Genomic DNA, 19,407 nt, shown 5'->3' on the forward strand with positions numbered 1-19,407 from the left:
TTTTTTGGCACAGAATTCCATCAGGAGTACTACGCACACTTGCTGCTAACAGTTATTTTCTCCATCAAAGCAGTGTTTACAAGTCTTTCCACAATTCTGAATAAACTATGTATATTTAATTGCCATTTTTGAGGACTACACATTTGTCAATAGACACATCAGTACACGTTTCTTGGTGTTTGCTGGAAGGTTTCATTCCTAGTGAGATCTTACAATAAGCTGCATGCAATACGAGCCCCATTAAAGTCAGTGGGGTTCTGCGTGGACGCAGGGATTTGGCTGCATGGAGCAGGGTGTGGGGTCAGGTTTCAAAGCACTACTGCAAGGGTCAGCAACCTTTCATAAGTGGTGTGCCGAGTCTTCATTTATTCACTCTAATTTAAGGTTTTGCGTGCCAGTAATACATTTTAACGTTTTTAGAAGGTCTCTCTCTATAAATCTATATTATATAACTAAACTATTGTGTGTAAATTAAACAAGGTTTTTAAAATGTTTAAGAAGCTTCATTTAAAATTAAATTAAAATGCAGATCTTATCAGTTTAGTGCAGTGGTTCTTAACGTGGGGTGCACGCACCCCCTGTGGGTGCGAGATGCCCTTTCTGGGGGTGCAAGACAAGTGAGATTTTTTTAGAAGGTAAATCATCAAAAACACAAATTAAGCACAGGCACACAAGTACAACTACTTTGTTTTGTCAAACCTATGTATTTATTAACATTATACATGTTTAACGATTACTGTAATATACAAAGTTTTCAAGTTTTTAAGCTAACTGTAGTGTAATTTTTTATAAGGGCTGCAGACTGCTGGGACCAGGTCAGGAGCAGAGCCCTGGGATGGCTGCCGGTACCCCAGGCTGGCAGGAGGGCTCAGCAGGACCAGAGGCCCGGACCCCAGCTGGCAGGGGGCCAGGCGGCTGGAATCCCAGACCATCAGCGAGGTAAGCAGGGCCGGCGGCTGGTTTTCCAGGCCGGCAGCAGGCTGAGTTGGGCTGATGGCCAGAACCCTAGCTGGCAAGGGGCCGGCAGCCAGAACCCCACTGCCAGTCTGGAGTTCCGTCTGCTGGTTCCTGCCAGCTGGGGTCCCGGCCACCAGCCCCACTCAGCCTGCTGCTGGTCGGAGGTTCCGTTCACCCAGGCCAGCAGCGGTCTGAGCGGGGCCAGCGGCCAGGATCCCGGCTGGCAGCACAGTGCCAGTAAAAATCAGCTTGCATGCCAAAGGTTGCCAACCAGTTATGTAGCTGGCAGAGGAGAATATGGCATTAACTTTGTGAGAAGAGAGAATGTTTTTCCAACCTTATAGAACTTGAAAATCTGCATGGATTTTGCCCAAACTTTATTAAAAATTCCCCTCAGCCAGAGCATAAACATTAAGTTTTGTCCCAAAATGTATTTCAGAAAGTTTAAACCCAGGCTATACCAGGAAGTTATGTATGAAGCTATTTTGCCCCCCTCAGGAGTCCATTCTCCTCCCGCTTGGCTGAAGTCCATAACCTCTTGTTCAGAGTTATGGACAACCTCCATTCCCAAGGTGTCCATAAGTCTGAGGTTCTACTGTGCAGCGCTGGTGCAGACCAGCATTCAGAGAGGTGGATTTACTAAAGCAACAAACGAACCCCCTCTGTGGTTCTAGTGTCTATACTACAGCAGCACTGCTGCTATAGCATTTCTACTGTAGACGTGCCCTATAGGCACCAACACAAAAACTGGGTGTAAATGAGGGCTTTTTATCATGTCCAGGTGTATCTGCACTACAGCAGCTCACCGCTGGTACACGAGCTGCACAGCCATAGTTTCCTACAGCACCAGAAGGGGTTTTCCCCTCCCTGTAGCTCAGCAGTTCTCAAACTGGGGATTGGGACCCCTCAGGGAGTCAGGAGGTTATTACGTGAGGGGTTGTAAGCCGTCAACCTCCACCCCAAACCCTGCTTTGCCGCCAGCATTTATATTGGTGTTAAATACATTAAGGTGTTTTTAATTTGTAACTGGGGGCTGTCACACTCAGAGGCTTGCTGTGTCAAAGGGGTCACCAGTACAACAGTTTGAGAGCCTCTGCTGTCGGTAATCCACATCCCCAGTTAGAATCCAACCCTCAATTTCGGTGCAGTCACAGCAGCGACTGGACCCACACTAGGCCGATGTAATTCTTAAGCACAGGCGGGGGCTGTGTCTGTGTGTGAGGGCGCAGCGGTATGAGGCGGGCTCTAGGGCCCTTTCTCTCCCCTAGAGCAGACAATCGCCCCCACACGAAAGAAGGCTCCTTATCCCCCAGCTCCTACGACGACTCGGGCCTCCTTAGCCCCCCCCCCTTACAAGCCCCCTCCCGGCTGGCAGCTGCATCCGGGTCCCGCCGTCGCGTTTGAGGCGATGACGTCACTTATATAAATGCCTGCAGCGCCTTTGTTCGCTCTCTCATTGCGCAGTTGCAGGTCAGTGTGCGAGGACGGGAACGGGAGGGGAGGTGAGTGCCGGCCGGGGTAGGCGGGAATGGAGCGGGAGAGGAGAGTGGGGCCCGGGGGACAGAAAAGAGGACGCCAAAGGGCTAGGGGAGAAGGGTTTTTTTGGAGAGCGTCAGGTCCCAACCTTCTGTCGGGGAGTTAAAGCTTCTTCGCGCCCTGGAGCGGGGTGTTCGGGCACTGGCTGCGGTTCGGCGCCGCGCCGGCTCGGTCGGTGGATTCCCGGGGTGCGCGCGCGCGTAGGTAGGGTTGCCAACCCGCGTGAGGAGCGGTGGCCGCCATTTTAGGCGTCGGGTAATTTTCGGATCCCGCTCGGTGGGCCTCGCGGTGTGTGTGTGTGAGCGCGGGGGGGAGGGCCGCGGCTCTTTGTTGCGGTTGGGGTGGCTTGATGCCGGGTACACACACATGGTCTGGTAGTTTCCAGTTGAGCTGCTGAGGCGACGCGCCTCTCCGGTAGGAGATTATCCCCGCCAAACGTGGCCGCCATTTTGTAGTAGTGTCGCGAGACTGTTGAGGGTCTAACGTTTCTCCCCCCTCCCCCGCCTTGCCTGAGGTTGCCTGCCTTTGTCTTTGTGGGCTGGCTGCTGGTCCCGCGTGCTCGCTTCTCCTCGGCCGCAGGGCTCGTGCAGCCACCGCGCCGCATTGTGGCAGCTTCGGTATTTCGGGGGGCTCTGCTTTTCCCGCCACTGTGGGGGGGAGCGGGGCAGCGTTGGCACATTCCTCTCGTAGCTGCTGACTCCCATCTGCGCTATAGTGGCGGGTTGCACGCGGCCCCCCATTACCAGCATGTTGAAAAACGGGCCATGATTTCCAAACTAGGCTTGTACAGAGTTTGGAAATAAGAGCTGACTGGCCGAAACCGGCCAGAAGCGAATTACTCTGAGATTGGTTTTGCACCATTTTAAATGTAGCTGCAGGGTCCTGCTTCTTTCCCTCTGGTAGAGGATTTTGCTTTGTTTCCATAGGATGTAAAAATTGCTCCTTCTGCCCATAAAACAGTATTCCTACATTATGTGCAGTTAGAGCAGGGCTTGTTAAGGTCTCAGCAGCCCCCCAAAAAACGGTTTCTGTATCCCAGTACTGTATTTTATAGCATGTTTGTCTTCCTTCTAGATGATTCAAATTATATAGTTTCATCTGTTAGAAATACTATTAGAATGCTAATTATGAATATTGTTTTGTCAAATTTATGCTGTATGTTGTGTCCGGCTGTCTCATTCTTTCATGCAAATAGTCTGTTTCTTTTTCACTCTGAAGTTTCTAACTGCGTTGGTTAGGATAAATCACTTTTATATGGTGAGGAAGGGTGTGAGTTGAAATACTTTCTGGTGTTCACAACTTCTTGCGAAAGAGAAATAGTTTTTTCTCTAATGCCGTCATGTCTCACTAATGGAACTTATGTTTTATAGGTCCTGCTAGATTCAAAATGGTTGAAGCGGATCGTCCTGGGAAACTATTCATTGGTGGACTGAATACAGAGACAAATGAGAAAGCTCTTGAGGCTGTATTTGGCAAATATGGGCGCATTGTGGAAGGTAAAAATAAAATTTCTAGATGGATGCTAACTAAAAGTTGTGCTGTGATGAATCTTATGGCTTTGATCAGCTGAAGTGATATTGCTTTCTTGATCCTCTAAGAAGTTCTGAGCACATTGTAAGGGGTAGGTGATGCTGTGAGACTTAGGAAAAGTAGAATAACATTTAGGTTTGTATTTACAGTTCTCTTGATGAAGGATCGTGAAACCAACAAGTCCAGAGGATTTGCTTTTGTCACATTTGAGAGCCCAGCAGATGCAAAGGATGCTGCCAGGGATATGAATGGAAAGGTATGATGATAGAACAAGCATGATTTATCTATCACTACTACAGTGCAGTTTCAATCTTAATTATTTGAACTTAATAGTAGTGTGCTTTACAAACAAGACTTGTATTAAGACCTGAGAGAGGAGTCCTACTGTAACAAATGACCAAATTTCTTTTCTATTGTTAAACTTACAAATGCTAAATGTAATCTTTGCTACCCCTATAGAAGTGGCATTTATTAAAGCTTCTCTTTCTGTTCCAGGATTTGGGGATTGGCTGAAAGCTTCCTGCTAGTGAGAATAAGAGGGAAGCTATTTTATGTATGTTTGAAAAAATCAGGATGATTTTCAGATGGAGTGTTTTTTAGCTTTTTATTATCATAAAAATTCTTTTCCCTATCTGTTTGTAAAGCCCAAAGCTACATAACTCTTATCAAAGTCTAAATTTGATTATGAACAGCACTGAATTGGTACAAATACAATTTCTTAATCTGAAAAGATGAGTCTCCATGGGCTAAATATTGACATACTTTGATAAATACAAAGTTAAAGAAAAACAGAGCTTTTGGAATTTGAGACAGTTACTCACTCACGTCTTTTAGCATTTATTGTTCCTGCTATAGAGGATGGATCAAGGATATCTGTGCTTACTAAGTACACACTACCAGACTGAATGTGATAAGGAAAGTGACTTGACAGCTATATCATTCAATAGTAGTAACAACCATGATTGCATGTATGCTACTTTCTCAAATCTGGCAATTTAACTAGGAACAGTAACTTTTGATGATAGGAAAGGCTTGAATTGCTTCATTTAAACTGATATTCAAATAATGTAGCTATTCATTGTCAGCTTTTTATGAAATAAGTGAAAAGGCCCAGGGTAGTAATGGGGATGCATAGCCTTTGATCTGTAGGTCACAAGCTAGTATGTAGTTCAGGGTGATATTGCGAAGTTGATTGCAGTTACCTTCCCTATGGGAAATGTCTGCTGTTGCTGACGAGCATCACAGCCCTCCTTTTTGCAGTCTCTCAAGAGCTGAACGACTATGTAGTGGGACTGAATTTACTTTTTCCTTGGAGATGTGAGCGCTAAATCATTTGACACATTGGTGGGGCAGTTGAGGAAGCCTGTATTGATCTTATTATTTATCTTCTATATCTAGAGTTTTTTAGTTGTCTTTTGGCACTCTTCACAATTTGGACTATATTCAATCATTTGATAGGTTTTGAGTGCATATCTTAGTGTTGTTAAGCGTTATATTCTGCAGCGTTTCAGTAGCTTTTTAGTAAGTGTCTATGGAATCCTGGGAATGGGACATCAATGTGCTGGTTGTGTTCTTAGTTAAAATATTTAATTTCAGCAAAGCTCTCTTAATCCTTGCCATATGTTGTCTCACAGTGCGAATCGAACACAAACAGTAAAAGCTAGCTATAGCATGACTTGCTGTCAAACTGTTTGAACATGTGTTCTTGGTGCTCATGCCCAACTTAGTGTTACAATGTGTGCCACCATTTCAGGGATGTGCACTCTTTCCAAGGCAAAGTTCACAATCATGTGACTTGGAAGGCAGTCTTTTACTGACTTGTAGACATCTCCTTAAAGGTGCTGTTATTCCAGGATTTACCTCTAAATATGCAGGTTACTGTAATACTGAGAACTATGTAGCACAATTCTAAAGTCCTCTTAAATGCAATTTAAACCAGCGTGGCTTGAAATAATTTTATGCTTTAACTGCAGAGGCACTGGAGATTAGTGACTGGCTGAGAGGATTTGATCATTAGGCAATATGTGTAGAGTACTATTCTAAAACTCTTCTTACAACAAGTGATTGCTTGTTCTTATTTTAGGTCTTCTGTATTACAGTATAAGATTGGCCACACTTGGAACTTTTAGAACAAATGCCCAGCGTATTAGCTAAAATGGTGGCTTGTTTATATAATGTTGAATTTTTATTTCTCTGAGGAGATCCGGACATTCTAAAGTAGTATGCACCTTCTGCATCACTGAACTGATAGAATCTCAATAAAGTGGTGCCTTTTGGGTTATATGAGCACCTTCTCAATGCCAGTAGTGATCTGAAGAGTGGTCCTAAGTGTCCAACAGCCTTTGATTCCTTCTTTCTGTGGTAAACTGCAGATGCATAAAATGAAGGACCTTTCATGGAAAATCTTTAAAAACTTTTATCATATTTTTAATAGTAGCTTGCTTTGTTTCTGGGCCACAGAACAGTTTAAATATCTGCATCTGCTTAAATTTGGACACACTGCATTCTGGATCAATTATGGTCAATCCCAGAGGAAAACCGAGGTCAAGTGGTATCTTTTGTGCCTTTTTTTAAGATAAGAGAGAGGGACAGGCAAAAGGTGTAGGTGAGACATGTCTTGTATTGGACCGATTTTCTGTTGGTGAGAGAGACATTACCTCACCAACCTTGTCTCTGATGTGCTGGGACCAATATAGCTACAACATTGCATCCTTCATCTTTGTCATTTGAACGTTGTGGAAGATATCCCAATGCTAGTGCTCTGTAACGCTATTCCTCTGATACACTTTAGGTCAGAAAAGGCGCATGCGTTTCTCCAGGCTTTCTATAGGACAGAGCTCCCATGAGCCAGAGCCATGTTTCCAGCTTTAGATCATTACCTTGTTCCCATAAAGAGACCTCTTCGGTTCTGTGGTTTCCTAAAGTGGGAATGCAGCAGAAGCTTTCTGTATAGGGAGTAGCTGCTTATACCGGGTGCAGGGTTATTGGGATACAACAAGCCTGACCTCTGGAAAAGATTAAACTAGATCTGTAGTAGATTATTGGCTGACCACCTCCTAGCCTAAGGAAGCGTGGGAGTTCTGCACTTCTGGTTCTTTCTATCATCTCAAGTCCAAGTCTTCCAAACAGCACAAAAGAGAGCACAACACTTCAGATTGGTAGAGTTATTCTGCCTTTTACACTCTCACTTCTAATAATTTTCAAGTTTGATAGTTGCTGGGAGTCAGGATAGGTTTGCTTTGTTCTCTGTTGGGGATGGGTGATTCTCATCCTTGAGTGAAATTACCACAGATCACTGGGTTTCAGCTGCTATTTGGTCCATATGAGATTGAGTTCCATCCTGTGCTGCCTCCTAGCTTCTTTCCTATATGTTTTCAGAAATTCCTCAAATGATTCGCTATTCAGGGTAAAAATGAGTTTTCTAATAAGGATGGGCGTCAAAAGAAATTACTTCATAGATGGTTCGTCATTCTGAAAAGACTGTCTTCATCCCATAATGGATTTAAGGAAACTGGACAGTTGCATTGGAGTTAAAATTATGTGTAGTACCACAAACTTTTATCCCTGTTTTTTTCCTCTCTGAAACTGGTTCAGGCATAAAGCATATACTTTTACACTGCAGTCAGATTAGCTCACAACGTACCTTTGCTTCTTCATAGATGGTGATCACTACAGATAGTTCCAGAGAGAGTTTGTCCTAGGCTCCAGTAGCCATGGCTTTTCTACTAATGAAGACATTTGCCAAATGGTCTTAATGTAGGTGCTCACAGTGCAGTTTTCCTGAGGTTATAGTTAACGTGCTCTCCATGACCTTTCAAGGACACTTAGTCATACATTTTTATGATGCTAGGTATGACCTCTGCCTACCTGCGGAGGAGGTCCTTGCAGCCGAACAACTTTGAGTTTAATTGTTGAATATATTGAGTGCTGAGCTTGTATTATGGCCAAACAAGGCACCCATTTTGGTAGTGCCATACAGTCCAAATACAGGTGATTTAGGTATGCTGTTTGTTATTTTACTGAAGGCTGTCCTAGAGTCATCAGTGGGCTGATAGGTCTTTTTAGTACCAACTATTGCAGATGCATTCAGTTTGGCCTGAGAAAGTGGGCTGTTCATGGTCAATAAAACATACGGAAAGCCAAACTCTGTATAAGAGTGTCTGATTGCACACCATCAGGTGAACTTGAAAATCCTTTCTGTTGTTCAATCAAGGACCACATAATACAAAGTAGCAAAGAGTCCTGTGGCAGCTCATAGACTAACAGACATATTGGAGCATGAGCTTTTGTGTGTGAATACTCACTTCCTTGGCTGCATCTTAATACAAAGTGTCAGGACAGTTTGACAGCCGTGTGCTATGATAGCAAGGAAGGAAGTGCTCATTTCTTGCTGTGAACCTGGACCTGTTACCTTGCTGCTGATGAAAGTATTCACCATTTTTGCATCCCTGCCCATCTTGGCTAATTGAAGTTGAAGTCAGACTACAGAAACAGTTAGCAATGAGCAGTATAAGAGGAATGATGTGTCTATTAAATGCCTGCCAATGCACAAACTAATCCACTGACATCTTTCGCTTTAGGTAGCGTGGTGTTACTTGAAGGTTTTAGGAATTAATAGCACCTTGGTACTGTTTCTTGGCAATTTTTACATCTGTTGTCAAGGGTAATTCTCTAATCCTCACTTAATAAGAACCTCCCCAGTCCACCTTTATACGGTTATACTGATTGCCCATTCCCAGCTGCTGTGTAGGTACTACACCAGCAACTGTAGTTCTTTGTTGGGTCAGGACCTGTGTGGCTTATAACCATGGCACTGAACGTCAGTATTTCTTGCAGATTAAGGTGATTGTTGCCCCCAAAGAGTTTATAAAACTAAGCTTAAGACATGATCCAACTATTGGATGTGCTGTGTTCATAAGGCTGTGTTGGGCTCAGCAAAGGATACGGTGTTAGTAAAGCTACTGTTCTACTGATACAACGCTAAACAGTTAAAGGTGGCTTGGGTTTTTACATCAAGTTATTGTTGGCTGCTGCCATTGTAGTAACCACTATTTAAATTTCTGACTTTTTATGGACGCAGGAGGAGAGAGGGAAATAAAGTATTAACTTTAAGGCTTTAAAATTAGGGCTTTTATTTTTAATTATTGTTTTTCAGCTGTAGTCTCCTTTTTATAGGGTAGATCCTTGTTTGAACTTTCTCTGAAGGCACTGAAGATTTTATTAGCTGTCTGATTCCCAAAAGACTGTTCATTTAGATTGTCTTGAGCAGTTGGAATTAAATCTGTTTTATTTTAGAATCAAACAAGCTTGTAGGTAGGAAAAATAAAAGCAAAGATAAAATAATGCATCTTGTCACTAATGCTTGTTTTCTTCACTTGCATCCTAGCTGCTGGTAAAACAGGCTCTGCACATCATCCTATTAGTCACTTAAGACCTTTGCAAACTTACTAGTATTGGACTGTCCCAGGCATTTGTAGCTGGCCTTTGGTTATAGGTTCACAGCACCTGCTGCAGAAGTTGATGTTATCTTGGCCGAGTTTGCCAGGCTCTCATTGAACAGAAAGCAAAAAAATAGGAAAGAAGTAATGCGAGGAAGGAAAACTACATGTTAGGGAATAGGTGACAACAGGCGCTTAAAGCTTGCGTTATGGGTATTCAGAATTTAGACAATGCCAAATGGTTAAAGAGGTGTTTTGGTATCAGGACAGCAAAGGCCCAAAAGTGGCAGGAATCTACAGAGAGCCAGGAGAAGGTGGAGAGAATGGTCATGTGATGAAGCTTGCTCCTTCTGGTCTTTCTGCTGGCTGTTAGTGACCTCTTCAGACAAATTATGTCCAAGAAGTGATGGCATCCTCATGCAATTGAAACTAACCAATCAAAACACTTGCTCCTGTTTCTAGAATATTTCAGCTCATCATGACAACTGATGGCTTTTCCATGAGCCTTGAAGATGCCTTGTCATAGTAGTTCCAACTTAAACAATCCAGTTTACCAATATTTGTGTCTCCAGCTTGTATCCAGCAGACTAAGCTGGACTCTTGCGTAACATGCTATGGGAGAGTGCTTGTACTGCACCATAGGGAACTAATTTCTATTACGGTTCAAAGATGTGAGTGGTAAGGGGGTGTCGTCATGATCACTAACTGCAGAAAGGGAGAACTAAAATAATCAATTTGATTCTCTTTAATGAGATGTTGTATTTAGCGCAGCATTTTTGTCCTTTTTGAGTTATGGGCAGAGTAGATGTGCAGAAACCTAAATAACACACACCTTTCACAGAGCCTGCAGTCTTGATAGATAAGCTCAAATCCTTTAAGGACTCTTGACTCTTTGATTCCAAGACTTTTGATAACCCAGCATATAATAGGCTGGTGACAAAGCAGCCGAACAGCTTTGAGTTTACTTGTTGACTACATTGAGCACTGAGCTTGTATTGTGGCCAAACAAGGCATCCATTTTTGTAGAGCCATGCCTTTAAATCTAGATCTAGAATCATCTCTTGCTTGTGTGTGTAAAAAAAAAAAAATAAAATAAAAAAATCTATCCCTTGTGGTTTCAGAGGACCTTGAAAACAACATAAACTGATTGTCACCTTTTTGAGTAGGCAGCCTGATGCAATAGTACAAAGGTATCAACTGTTCAAGTCAGTGTTAATTCTAAAACTGCCTTTAGTTTTCATGCCAGCTTTAATTTAGTTCATGGCTGATCATCTTAGCAGAAACATCAAGTTAATGCATCCAGCTACCTTTCCACGTGCCAAAAGCTCCAGCTGACAAACCTTTAAGCGTCATCCCTGGAACTTCTGATGCTGCTGTAGTTTGGTATAAAAATCCTATGGCCTATTGAAAACTGAAACTGGAGAGAGTAGTGCATATGTCTGTTTTAAGTAATATGTTCTAAGTTAAACACCACAAAAATACCAGAGTTCTAATTTCTGAAATGGCTGCAGCTTTCCCTTAAGTGCCACAGGAGCAACGGACTTTCCTGTAGAACTTATTCCTTCTGAGTACATTCCCAGTTGTTTATACTGGCATTCTGAAGATTCAAAGCTGTTCTATAACTACAAGCCTACTTAATTTATAATGTAAAAACCCAATAACAGTGAAGCTGAACATAAGAATGGCCCTACTGGGTCAAACCAATAGTCCATTCAGCCCAATTGCTTATTTAAGACATAGAAGCATAACTGAGCACTGAGTAAAGCGGCTTCTTTTTTTTAGTCATTAGATGGGAAAGCAATTAAAGTGGAACAAGCAACCAAGCCATCCTTTGAAAGTGGTGGTAGACGTGGGCCACCACCCCCTCCAAGAAGCAGAGGTCCTCCCAGGGGCCTTAGAGGTGGAAGAGGCGGAAGTGGAGCAAGAGGACCACCTTCAAGAGGGAGTCACTTGGGTATGTATTTACAATATCTGATTATACTGGGACAACATGCAAGACTATCAGATTTGGAAGGTGACTATACCCTTCTGAAAAATCAAGCCACTGAATAAAGTATTCTTTATTTTTAAAATAAAAACAGAACAGAATGGGCACTCTGCAGTTGAACCAAATTATTGGCTAGGTAATTAGACTTAAACCTTCTAGTGTGTGAGGGTTCCTTTCTACATATAACATTCTGCTTGACTTTGGACTAAAATGGAAAGCGCAACTCCTGCCTTGCAAGCAAGTGAGGAAGCTTTCTGGTGTCCTTATTTGAAAATCATCCTGCAGCTGAGAAAAAGGTGAACAATTTGCAGTCTTACTGCCAGAAGACACAGACTCAATAAGCAATAGCTGCTGACTTCAGGGATTGATCCTTTGAGGGTCAAGCTTAATTCTTCAAACTTTGAGCACTGCTTGTTTAATATAGCACTGTCTAGAGCAGTAGCTTTTAGGAGAGATATTTGACTGGCTATCCTTTGATGTAGAAAACGTTAGAGTAGCACACAAGGTTTTGTTAGTGTTTGTCTGGATACTGGACTAAAATGAAACAAGCTGCTTTCTTAATGGGAGAAGCAAGTAGCCCCTTATCTGCGGTGTACTTGAAGCTTGAATGCAAAACAGCCAGAAAGCAGTTCCTCCTAAATACTTAAAGATTTCTGTTCTGTGGGGTCTGTATAGTGGGTCCTGCATGTATTCGAGGGTAGGATGTGATCAGATCTGCTTTTAGTCTGCTCTGTTCCTTATTTGGCCACACTATCTGGAAACAGTGGACTTGTGCGTTATCTAGGCTATGTGACCATGTAATCTGATTTGCATTACCCTTCCTCCTTTGGTCACACTAAATCTTTTATTCCTGACTAAAGCGTCCCAGATTTGACCGCTGTACCAAAAAAAGGGCCATTTTGGAATCTCAGGGAGCATGCATGTGATCAGAGTGTTGCAGTTCTTCTCCACTTGTCTCTTAAGTTCCTCCTACAGACTTCTGCTCTCTCTTAGTGGTCCTGATTTGGCACTGCTTAATCATCTCAAATTTCAGACATTTAAACTGTAGCCATATAAAAAAATGGCTTATCTAATTTTTCATATAAATAACCAGTTGACTTACTCTTTATCTTTTTAGGTTCATCTAGGGGGCCACTTCCAATGAAAAGGGGTCCACCTCCACGAAGTGGCGGACCTCCACCTAAAAGATCAGCACCTTCAGGGCCAGTGCGTAGCAGTAGTGGAATGGGAGGGAGAGGTAAGGAGTTCAGTGCGTTGTTTCTTTTTGGTTGGCTGGATTTATCCATGCCTGTAACAAATCTCCAATCACTTGAAATCAAATTCAGTTAGTATAATGTTTGTGCTTGTATAGCTATTGACTTTTCATGTCAGCAGAACTTTCAAATCTGTGACTTTTTAAAGATGTTCCTCTACTGCTGTTTCTTAGTTTGACTAGCAGAGCCATGAAACAGTATTGCACTGAATGCAGACTATAGCAAAGTGATCTCCTAAATAACTCTGTACTATGCTGTTAATACAACTTTGCATTGAGGAACTTCCTCTGCAGCATTCTTGCTTCATTTTTAAACAGTTGGTTTACCTGAATTGTCCTTCTTTAAAGCTCCTGTATCACGTGGAAGAGATAGTTATGGTGGTCCTCCACGCAGAGAGCCAATGCCATCACGGAGAGATGTTTACATGTCGCCAAGAGATGATGGTTATAGTACAAAAGACAGGTAAAGTTAATGGATTACAGTTAAAGCTTAATACTAGGGTCCTCATTTCTAAATTTTGCCTGCAGAGAATTATGCTCACCTATGAGGAGCTGGTTGAGAATTTGAAATTGGAAGGTAGCTTAGGTGAAAGTGGTCATGAAATGGTAGAGTTCATGATTTTAAGGAATGGTAGGAGGGAGAATGGATTTCAAGAAGGTAGACTTTAGCAAACTCAACCAGTTGGTTGGTAAGGTCCCATGGGAAGCAAGTCGAAAGGGAAAAAAAGAAGTTAGTCGTTTTTTCAGAGAGACTTTATTAAGGGAACAAAAGCAAACTATCCCACTGCATAGGAAAGATAGAAGTATGGTAAGAGACCAACCTGGCTTAACTATGACCTCTTCAGTGATCTGAAACTCAGGAGTCCTACAAAAAGTGGGAACTAAGTCAAATTACAAAGGATGAATATAACCAAATAATGCAAGTATGTAGGGACAAAATTAGAAAGACCAAGGCACAAAAAGAGATTAAATTAGCTAGAGACATAAAGGGTAACAAAGCGTTCTCAAAATAGATTAGAAGCAAGAGGAAGACCAAGGACAGGATAGGCATGTTACATAATGCTAGTGAGGGAGAACAATAACAAAATGTAGAAATGCTAAATGGCTTCGTTTCAGCTTTCACCAGAAAGGTTAGTCGCAATCGGGTATCTAACATAATGTGAAAATGAGGTGGGATCAGAGGCTAAAATAGGGAAAGAACAATTTAAAAATTACCTAGACAAGTTAGATATCTTCAGGTCACCAAGGCCTGATGAAATACATCCTAGAATATTTAAGAAGCTAACTGAGGAGATATCTGAACATTAGCAATTATCTTTGAAAAGCCATGGAAGACCAGAGAGATTCCAGAGGACTGGAAGAGGGCAAATGTAATGCCCGTCTAAGAGAAATAAGGACAACCTGGGGAATTACAGACCAGTCAGCTTAACTTTAGTACCTGGACAGATAATGGAGCAAATAATCAACATACAGATAATAAGGTGATAAGTAGCAGCATGGATTTGTTGAGAACAAATTGTGTCAAACTAATCTAATAGTTTTCTTTGACAGGGTAACAAGTGGTAGATGTGGTATATTTTGACTTTAGTAAGGCTTTTGATACTGTCTTGCATGAACTTCTCATAAACAAACTAGGGAAATACACCCTAGATGGAGCTAATATAAGGTGGGTACATAACTAGTTGGAACAAAATTCCAGAGAGTAATCAGTTTTTAGCGGTTCACATTCAAGGTGGAAGGGCATATTGAGTGGGCTCCTGCACAGATCCCTTCTGGGTCAAATTCTGTTCAACATCTTCATCAGTGGTTTAGATAATAGCGTAGAGAGTACGCTTACAAAGTTTGTGGACGATACAAAGCTGGGAGCAGGTGCTTTGGAGGATAGGATTAAAAATCAAAATGATGTGGAGAAATGGTCTGAAGTAAATAGACTGAAATTCAATAAGGACAAATGCAAAGTGCTCCAGTTAGGAAGGAAAAATCGATTGCACACATACAAAATGGCGAATGACTGCCTAGGAAGGAGTTCTGCGGAAAGTTAGCTGGTGGTCATACTGGATCACAAGCTAAATATGAGTCAACAGTGTAACACAGTTTGGCGGGGGCGGGAAGTTTGTCATTCTAACTAGGATGTATTAATAGGAGTGTTGTAAACCAGACATAAGAAATAATTCTTCCGGTCTACTCCATGCTGATTAGTTCTGAAATGGAGTATTCTGTCCAGTTCTGGGCACCACATTTCGGGGAAGATGCGGACAAATTAGAGAGTCTAGAGAAAAGCAACAAAAATGATTAAAGTTCTAGAAAACATGGCCTATGAGGGAAGACTGAAAAATTGGGTTTGTTTAGTTTGGAGAAAAGAAGATGGAGAGGTGATTCAAGTACATACAAGGTAGTTACAAGGATGAGGGAGGAAAAATTGCAGTAAGGATGGATTAGGTTGCACATTAAGAAAAATTTCCTATGAGGGTGGTTAATTTACTGGTATAAATTTGCCTAGGGAGGTTGTGGAATCTCCATCATTGGAGATTTAAAAGAGCAAGTTAGATAAACACCTGTCAGGGATGGTCTAGATCAGTGGCTTTCAGACTTCTACTGGTGACCCTTTTAACATAGCAAGTCTCTGGGTGAGATCCCCCCTTATAAATTTAAAAACACTTTTTTTTTCATATATTTAACACCATTATAAATGCTGGAGGCAAAGCGGGGTTTGAGCTCGCAACCCCCCATGTAATAACCTTGTGACCTCCCCCCCCCTCCCCCGACGGGTCCCAACCCCCAGTTTGAGAACCCCTGGTCTAGATAATACTTGGTCCTGTCATGAGTGCAGGGGACTGAACTAGATGACCTCTCAAGGTCCCTTCCATCCCTATGATTGTATGATACTTCAAAAATATAACTATTACTTTTTTCTAGTTATTCAAGTAGAGATTATCCAAGTTCCAGGGATACAAGAGACTATGCGCCGCCTCCAAGAGATTATGCATACCGTGATTATGGTCATTCCAGTTCACGTGATGAGTACCCCTCTAGAGGATACAGGTACCTAGCATTGTATTTTTCTCAACTTCAGTCACACTCCATCACAACACTGATTTGTAGTAAGTCTCAGCAGTTTTTCTTCTTATAGTGATCGTGATGGCTATGGTGGTGGACGCGATAGAGACTATTCAGATCATCCAAGTGGAGGCTCTTACAGAGATTCGTATGAGAGTTATGGTAAGGACCCATTTGAGGATCTTGTAGCAGAGTTTGTGAAGGCTTCCTAATCCTGATTTACTAGGCTGCTTGCATTTAGGGGGGAATGTCACACCCAGTTTTCTCCTCACAGTGAAAGTGAGAATGCAATTATTAGTTTATTTAACAAGATGATCAAATGATTACCATAACCTAACGAAGCAAAGTCTACAGTTCAGAATTGCAACTATCACTGGAAAATATGGCTGAGTTTCTTCTCTAAAAATAACAAGCTGTTCTGGAATATCCCCCAAAAGAGCCTGCTTGAAATAAACACCGTCTTCAGTCCTTTCAAACAGTCTTTAAATTCATTCGCTGCCTGATACACAGCCCCTACTATAAATGTTCCAACATGGCAGATTATATTAAGAACGTCTCAATTCATACTAAAGAGTAACAGTAAACTTTAGTACAGCAATTCTGTAAATTCAGATTTAAATTGTTATATATAACTTATAGTGTTGCCATATTACCTGACCATTGACCCTGCAGGTAACTCACGTAGTGCTCCACCTGCACGAGGGCCCCCGCCATCTTATGGTGGAAGCAGTCGCTATGATGATTACGGCAGTACACGGGATGGATATGGAAGTCGAGAAAGTTATTCAAGCAGCAGAAGTGATGTCTACTCAAGTGGTCGTGATCGTGTTGGAAGACAAGACAGAGGTCTTCCCCCTTCCATGGAAAGGGGTTACCCTCCTCCCCGTGATTCATACAGCAGTTCAAGCCGCGGAGCACCCAGAGGTGGTGGCCGTGGAGGAAGCCGATCTGATAGGGGTGGAGGCAGAAGCAGATACTGAAAAACAATCATAAACTTTTGGACCAAGACAGATTACTTCTCACAAACCCAAGTGGAAGTTGTTCTATCTTTACTACCAGAGGACTACTAAAAGGAAAAGTTGTTCTTACCTTTTTTTATTGTTGCCTGTTAAGTTTCCCCCTCCATGATTTTTATGCTTTTGTGAGGAAAAGTTAAAAAATGTTTAATTTCATTTCAAAATTGTTAACATTTCTTTCAAAAAGCAGATGTTAAATGTATAAAAGTTGAGCTGTGTACTAGTGTTGTAACTTTCAAAGTAAAAGTTTCCCTGAAATGCCACACTTCCCATCTGATTTTCCTCATGAATGGAACAAGCAGTTCTAAGATCTTCCACACAACATCTAGCCATCTAAAATGGAGATGGATCGTTCTACACATTCAAACTCTCATTCTAAACAAATTAGTTACTTGTGGTGTGGAGGGTGGTGGGGATGTGCCACACTATAATTTCAGTTTCCTCTTGGTTCTGAAATCACACAGTATTCCCAGTTCAAAATTTCTTCAGATCCTTGTGTAAAGAAAAAATAAGGATTCCATTCAGTCACTAAACCAGAAACAGCAAATGGATAATGCTGATCATACTTTGCCTTCCTACTGTTTTGCTGGGAATTTGCAAGGACCTCTCCCCCAAAATAAACCATTTACATGTAATAAGTCAACTACAGAATACTGTAAATAAAAGGTTTGACCAGTTCCATCAAAGAAGCTACAAAACGATGCTTACTCATACTGTTTCAAATTTTTGCAACTCTGTGTAGTGTCTCACTTTTAAAGGAACATCTTTGATTCCAAAGGCAAATGGAGAAAATAAGATAAGCAAAGAAGTCTTTCTCTCCAACTTCTCAAAGGCTTATGACTTCATAAAAACAAGTGAATCTTTCAGCATTCCACAACAGATTTAAAGCATCAAATGCCTGTGAAACAGCAAAGATGGGTAAGCAAAGCAAACTAGTTTTTCAGTCTGTCAAAATTGAACCAAATTACCTTCCATTGCCATGACGTACAGCATTTCTTACTGTACTAAGAGGAAGTGCTTTCTGTATTTAAAACAATATCTTATGGAAAAGCAGTGCTGGAAAGCATTAGAAGTCTTCCAAATTCAACATTTCTTCTTATGGATATAAAGCATGTATGGCATCAATTTTGAAACTAAAGCGTTTAAGAATGCAGCTCGTAGACAAAATATGTTGCAAAGTAGGGTTGGGAGGGGGAATTCTATGCTCAGTATGTTTCATTGAAGACACTTAAAACAAGCTGCATATACTATATTTCTAACAAATATTAAAATCCTGATGAAATCAGGAATTGGCTTAGGTTGCCAAATATATCAGCTCGGATATTGGGCATTTTCAAGCAAGCCATTGCAAACTTGACGTTTAGTTGGATGCCTGACGTTATTTTAGTTTTGTGAAACTGCATTATATGGGGAAATTCTAGTACAAGTGGCAGAACCTGTGGTGAGTTGTCATGTCCCAGGTAGAGCCATGAAGTTCAAAAGATGCTCTTGAATATAGTAGACTTGAAGACTTCCAACTAAAAAAACGTTGTTACTACTCTAGTCCTCAAAATAAATTTGCCGTTCATCTTATGGATTTAACATGGCAGTGCACCATTGGAAAGGAATGAGAATCCATAAGCCATGCAACCTGTCACTAAGCCATTCCAGTCCATTCCAAGCCAGTGAACCTTCCACCACTTAAAGAGAAGTAGTAGAACTTGAAACACATTAATCTGCAAACCCAAGCTTTGTGACTTTTCTGGGACCGGGACAGTTATAGGTTGGATAACCATTTTAAATCTGTTCTAGCTCTGTCATATCTGTTTTAATTGTTGCAGGTTGACTACGTTCAAAGGCATGATGGTCTGAGGTACAGTTCTGACACATCTGCATGGATAAGTGACAGCAGCTGTAACAGAAGGAAAGGTGAATTATATAATAGCATTGTAACTTTACTGAAATTTCCTTTTTTTCCATGCTCAAACTTTTGATCTCACTTTTTTGTTTGGGGGCGGGGGGAGACAGTGCCTGTTTTTATGCTTGAAAGCAAAATTTTTAGGATGTTTGAACAGAATACTTTAGCAGGTTAGGAAGTGGCAAGGATAACTGGAAGGGACTTGGACCACATGCATACACAGAAGCCTCATCTGTGTGATGCACTAGCTCGGGTAAGAGTTCAGTAAAGAGTAGTTAAACTAGCAGAAACTGCTGTATGGATGCTTACTTTGTTTTGAGTTTGTTTTTTTGCTTTAAATTTACTCCTGAGCTAGTGAAGCTAAGCCAAAATAACCCTGTTTAAAAGAAAATGGCCATGCTGCTTTTGCAGTTGAGCTTTAATTTTTAAGCAGTGCTACCTTCTTTATGGAGATTTGATCCAAAATCATATGACTAAGCTTAATTTAATATCTAATGGTCTTTGAGTTTGCCTTTGAGGTTCTCCTACTAAACTGTGGAATAACAAATGAAGCAAAACAGCTCAAGTTCTGTAGTTCATTTGCTTATTGTTTAGCGCAACAAAGCCTTCCTCTTTCACATCAGTGCATATTCCCTTTAATCAAGGGCCCAGCGGGCACAGGAACAGATGTTTCCAGTTTGCTGGGACAACTGAATAAGGATGAAATGATCACTGAAACAAATATCCCCCCCCCACCC

At 41.6% G+C, this 19,407-nt stretch overlaps 1 protein-coding gene and 1 non-coding gene across 5 annotated transcripts; both read left to right on the forward strand.

Annotated features, from left to right (window-relative positions):
* The first annotated feature begins 2,390 nt into the window (after nucleotides 1-2,390).
* Nucleotides 2,391-17,036, forward strand: RBMX (RNA binding motif protein X-linked). 4 transcript variants are annotated; one of them, XM_032773196.2, is made up of 9 exons: nucleotides 2,391-2,459; nucleotides 3,864-3,989; nucleotides 4,173-4,279; nucleotides 11,244-11,415; nucleotides 12,566-12,685; nucleotides 13,049-13,163; nucleotides 15,617-15,742; nucleotides 15,831-15,919; nucleotides 16,430-17,036. In XM_032773196.2, exons 2-9 carry the CDS (start codon nucleotides 3,881-3,883, stop codon nucleotides 16,735-16,737), a joined length of 1,146 nt encoding a protein of 381 aa, XP_032629087.2. In that variant the 5' UTR covers nucleotides 2,391-2,459; nucleotides 3,864-3,880; the 3' UTR covers nucleotides 16,738-17,036. The 4 variants fall into 4 exon arrangements, with proteins under 4 accessions (XP_032629087.2, XP_032629085.2, XP_032629088.1 ...); XM_032773194.2 differs by having other exon boundaries at nucleotides 2,410-2,459; nucleotides 15,816-15,919; nucleotides 16,430-16,827; XM_032773197.2 differs by having other exon boundaries at nucleotides 2,411-2,427; nucleotides 15,816-15,919; nucleotides 16,430-16,827.
* LOC116820610 (small nucleolar RNA SNORD61) lies at nucleotides 4,031-4,104 on the forward strand. The gene has a single exon (XR_004372670.1). It is a non-coding gene; the product is annotated as a small nucleolar RNA SNORD61 (small nucleolar RNA).
* Nucleotides 17,037-19,407: the final 2,371 nt, after the last annotated feature.

This window comes from Chelonoidis abingdonii, chromosome 8 (assembly GCF_003597395.2).
Source record: "Chelonoidis abingdonii isolate Lonesome George chromosome 8, CheloAbing_2.0, whole genome shotgun sequence".
Lineage (NCBI taxonomy): Eukaryota > Metazoa > Chordata > Testudines > Testudinidae > Chelonoidis > Chelonoidis abingdonii.

Bases quoted from the DNA above. Each gene is read 5' to 3' on its own strand.
- RBMX (XM_032773194.2), top strand. From the start codon at position 3,881: ATGGTTGAAGCGGATCGTCCTGGGAAACTATTCATTGGTGGACTGAAT. The intron at 3,990-4,172 runs GTAAAAATAAAA...TTGTATTTACAG, and splicing joins ATATGGGCGCATTGTGGAAG to TTCTCTTGATGAAGGATCGT. The intron at 13,164-15,616 runs GTAAAGTTAATG...ACTTTTTTCTAG, and splicing joins GGTTATAGTACAAAAGACAG to TTATTCAAGTAGAGATTATC.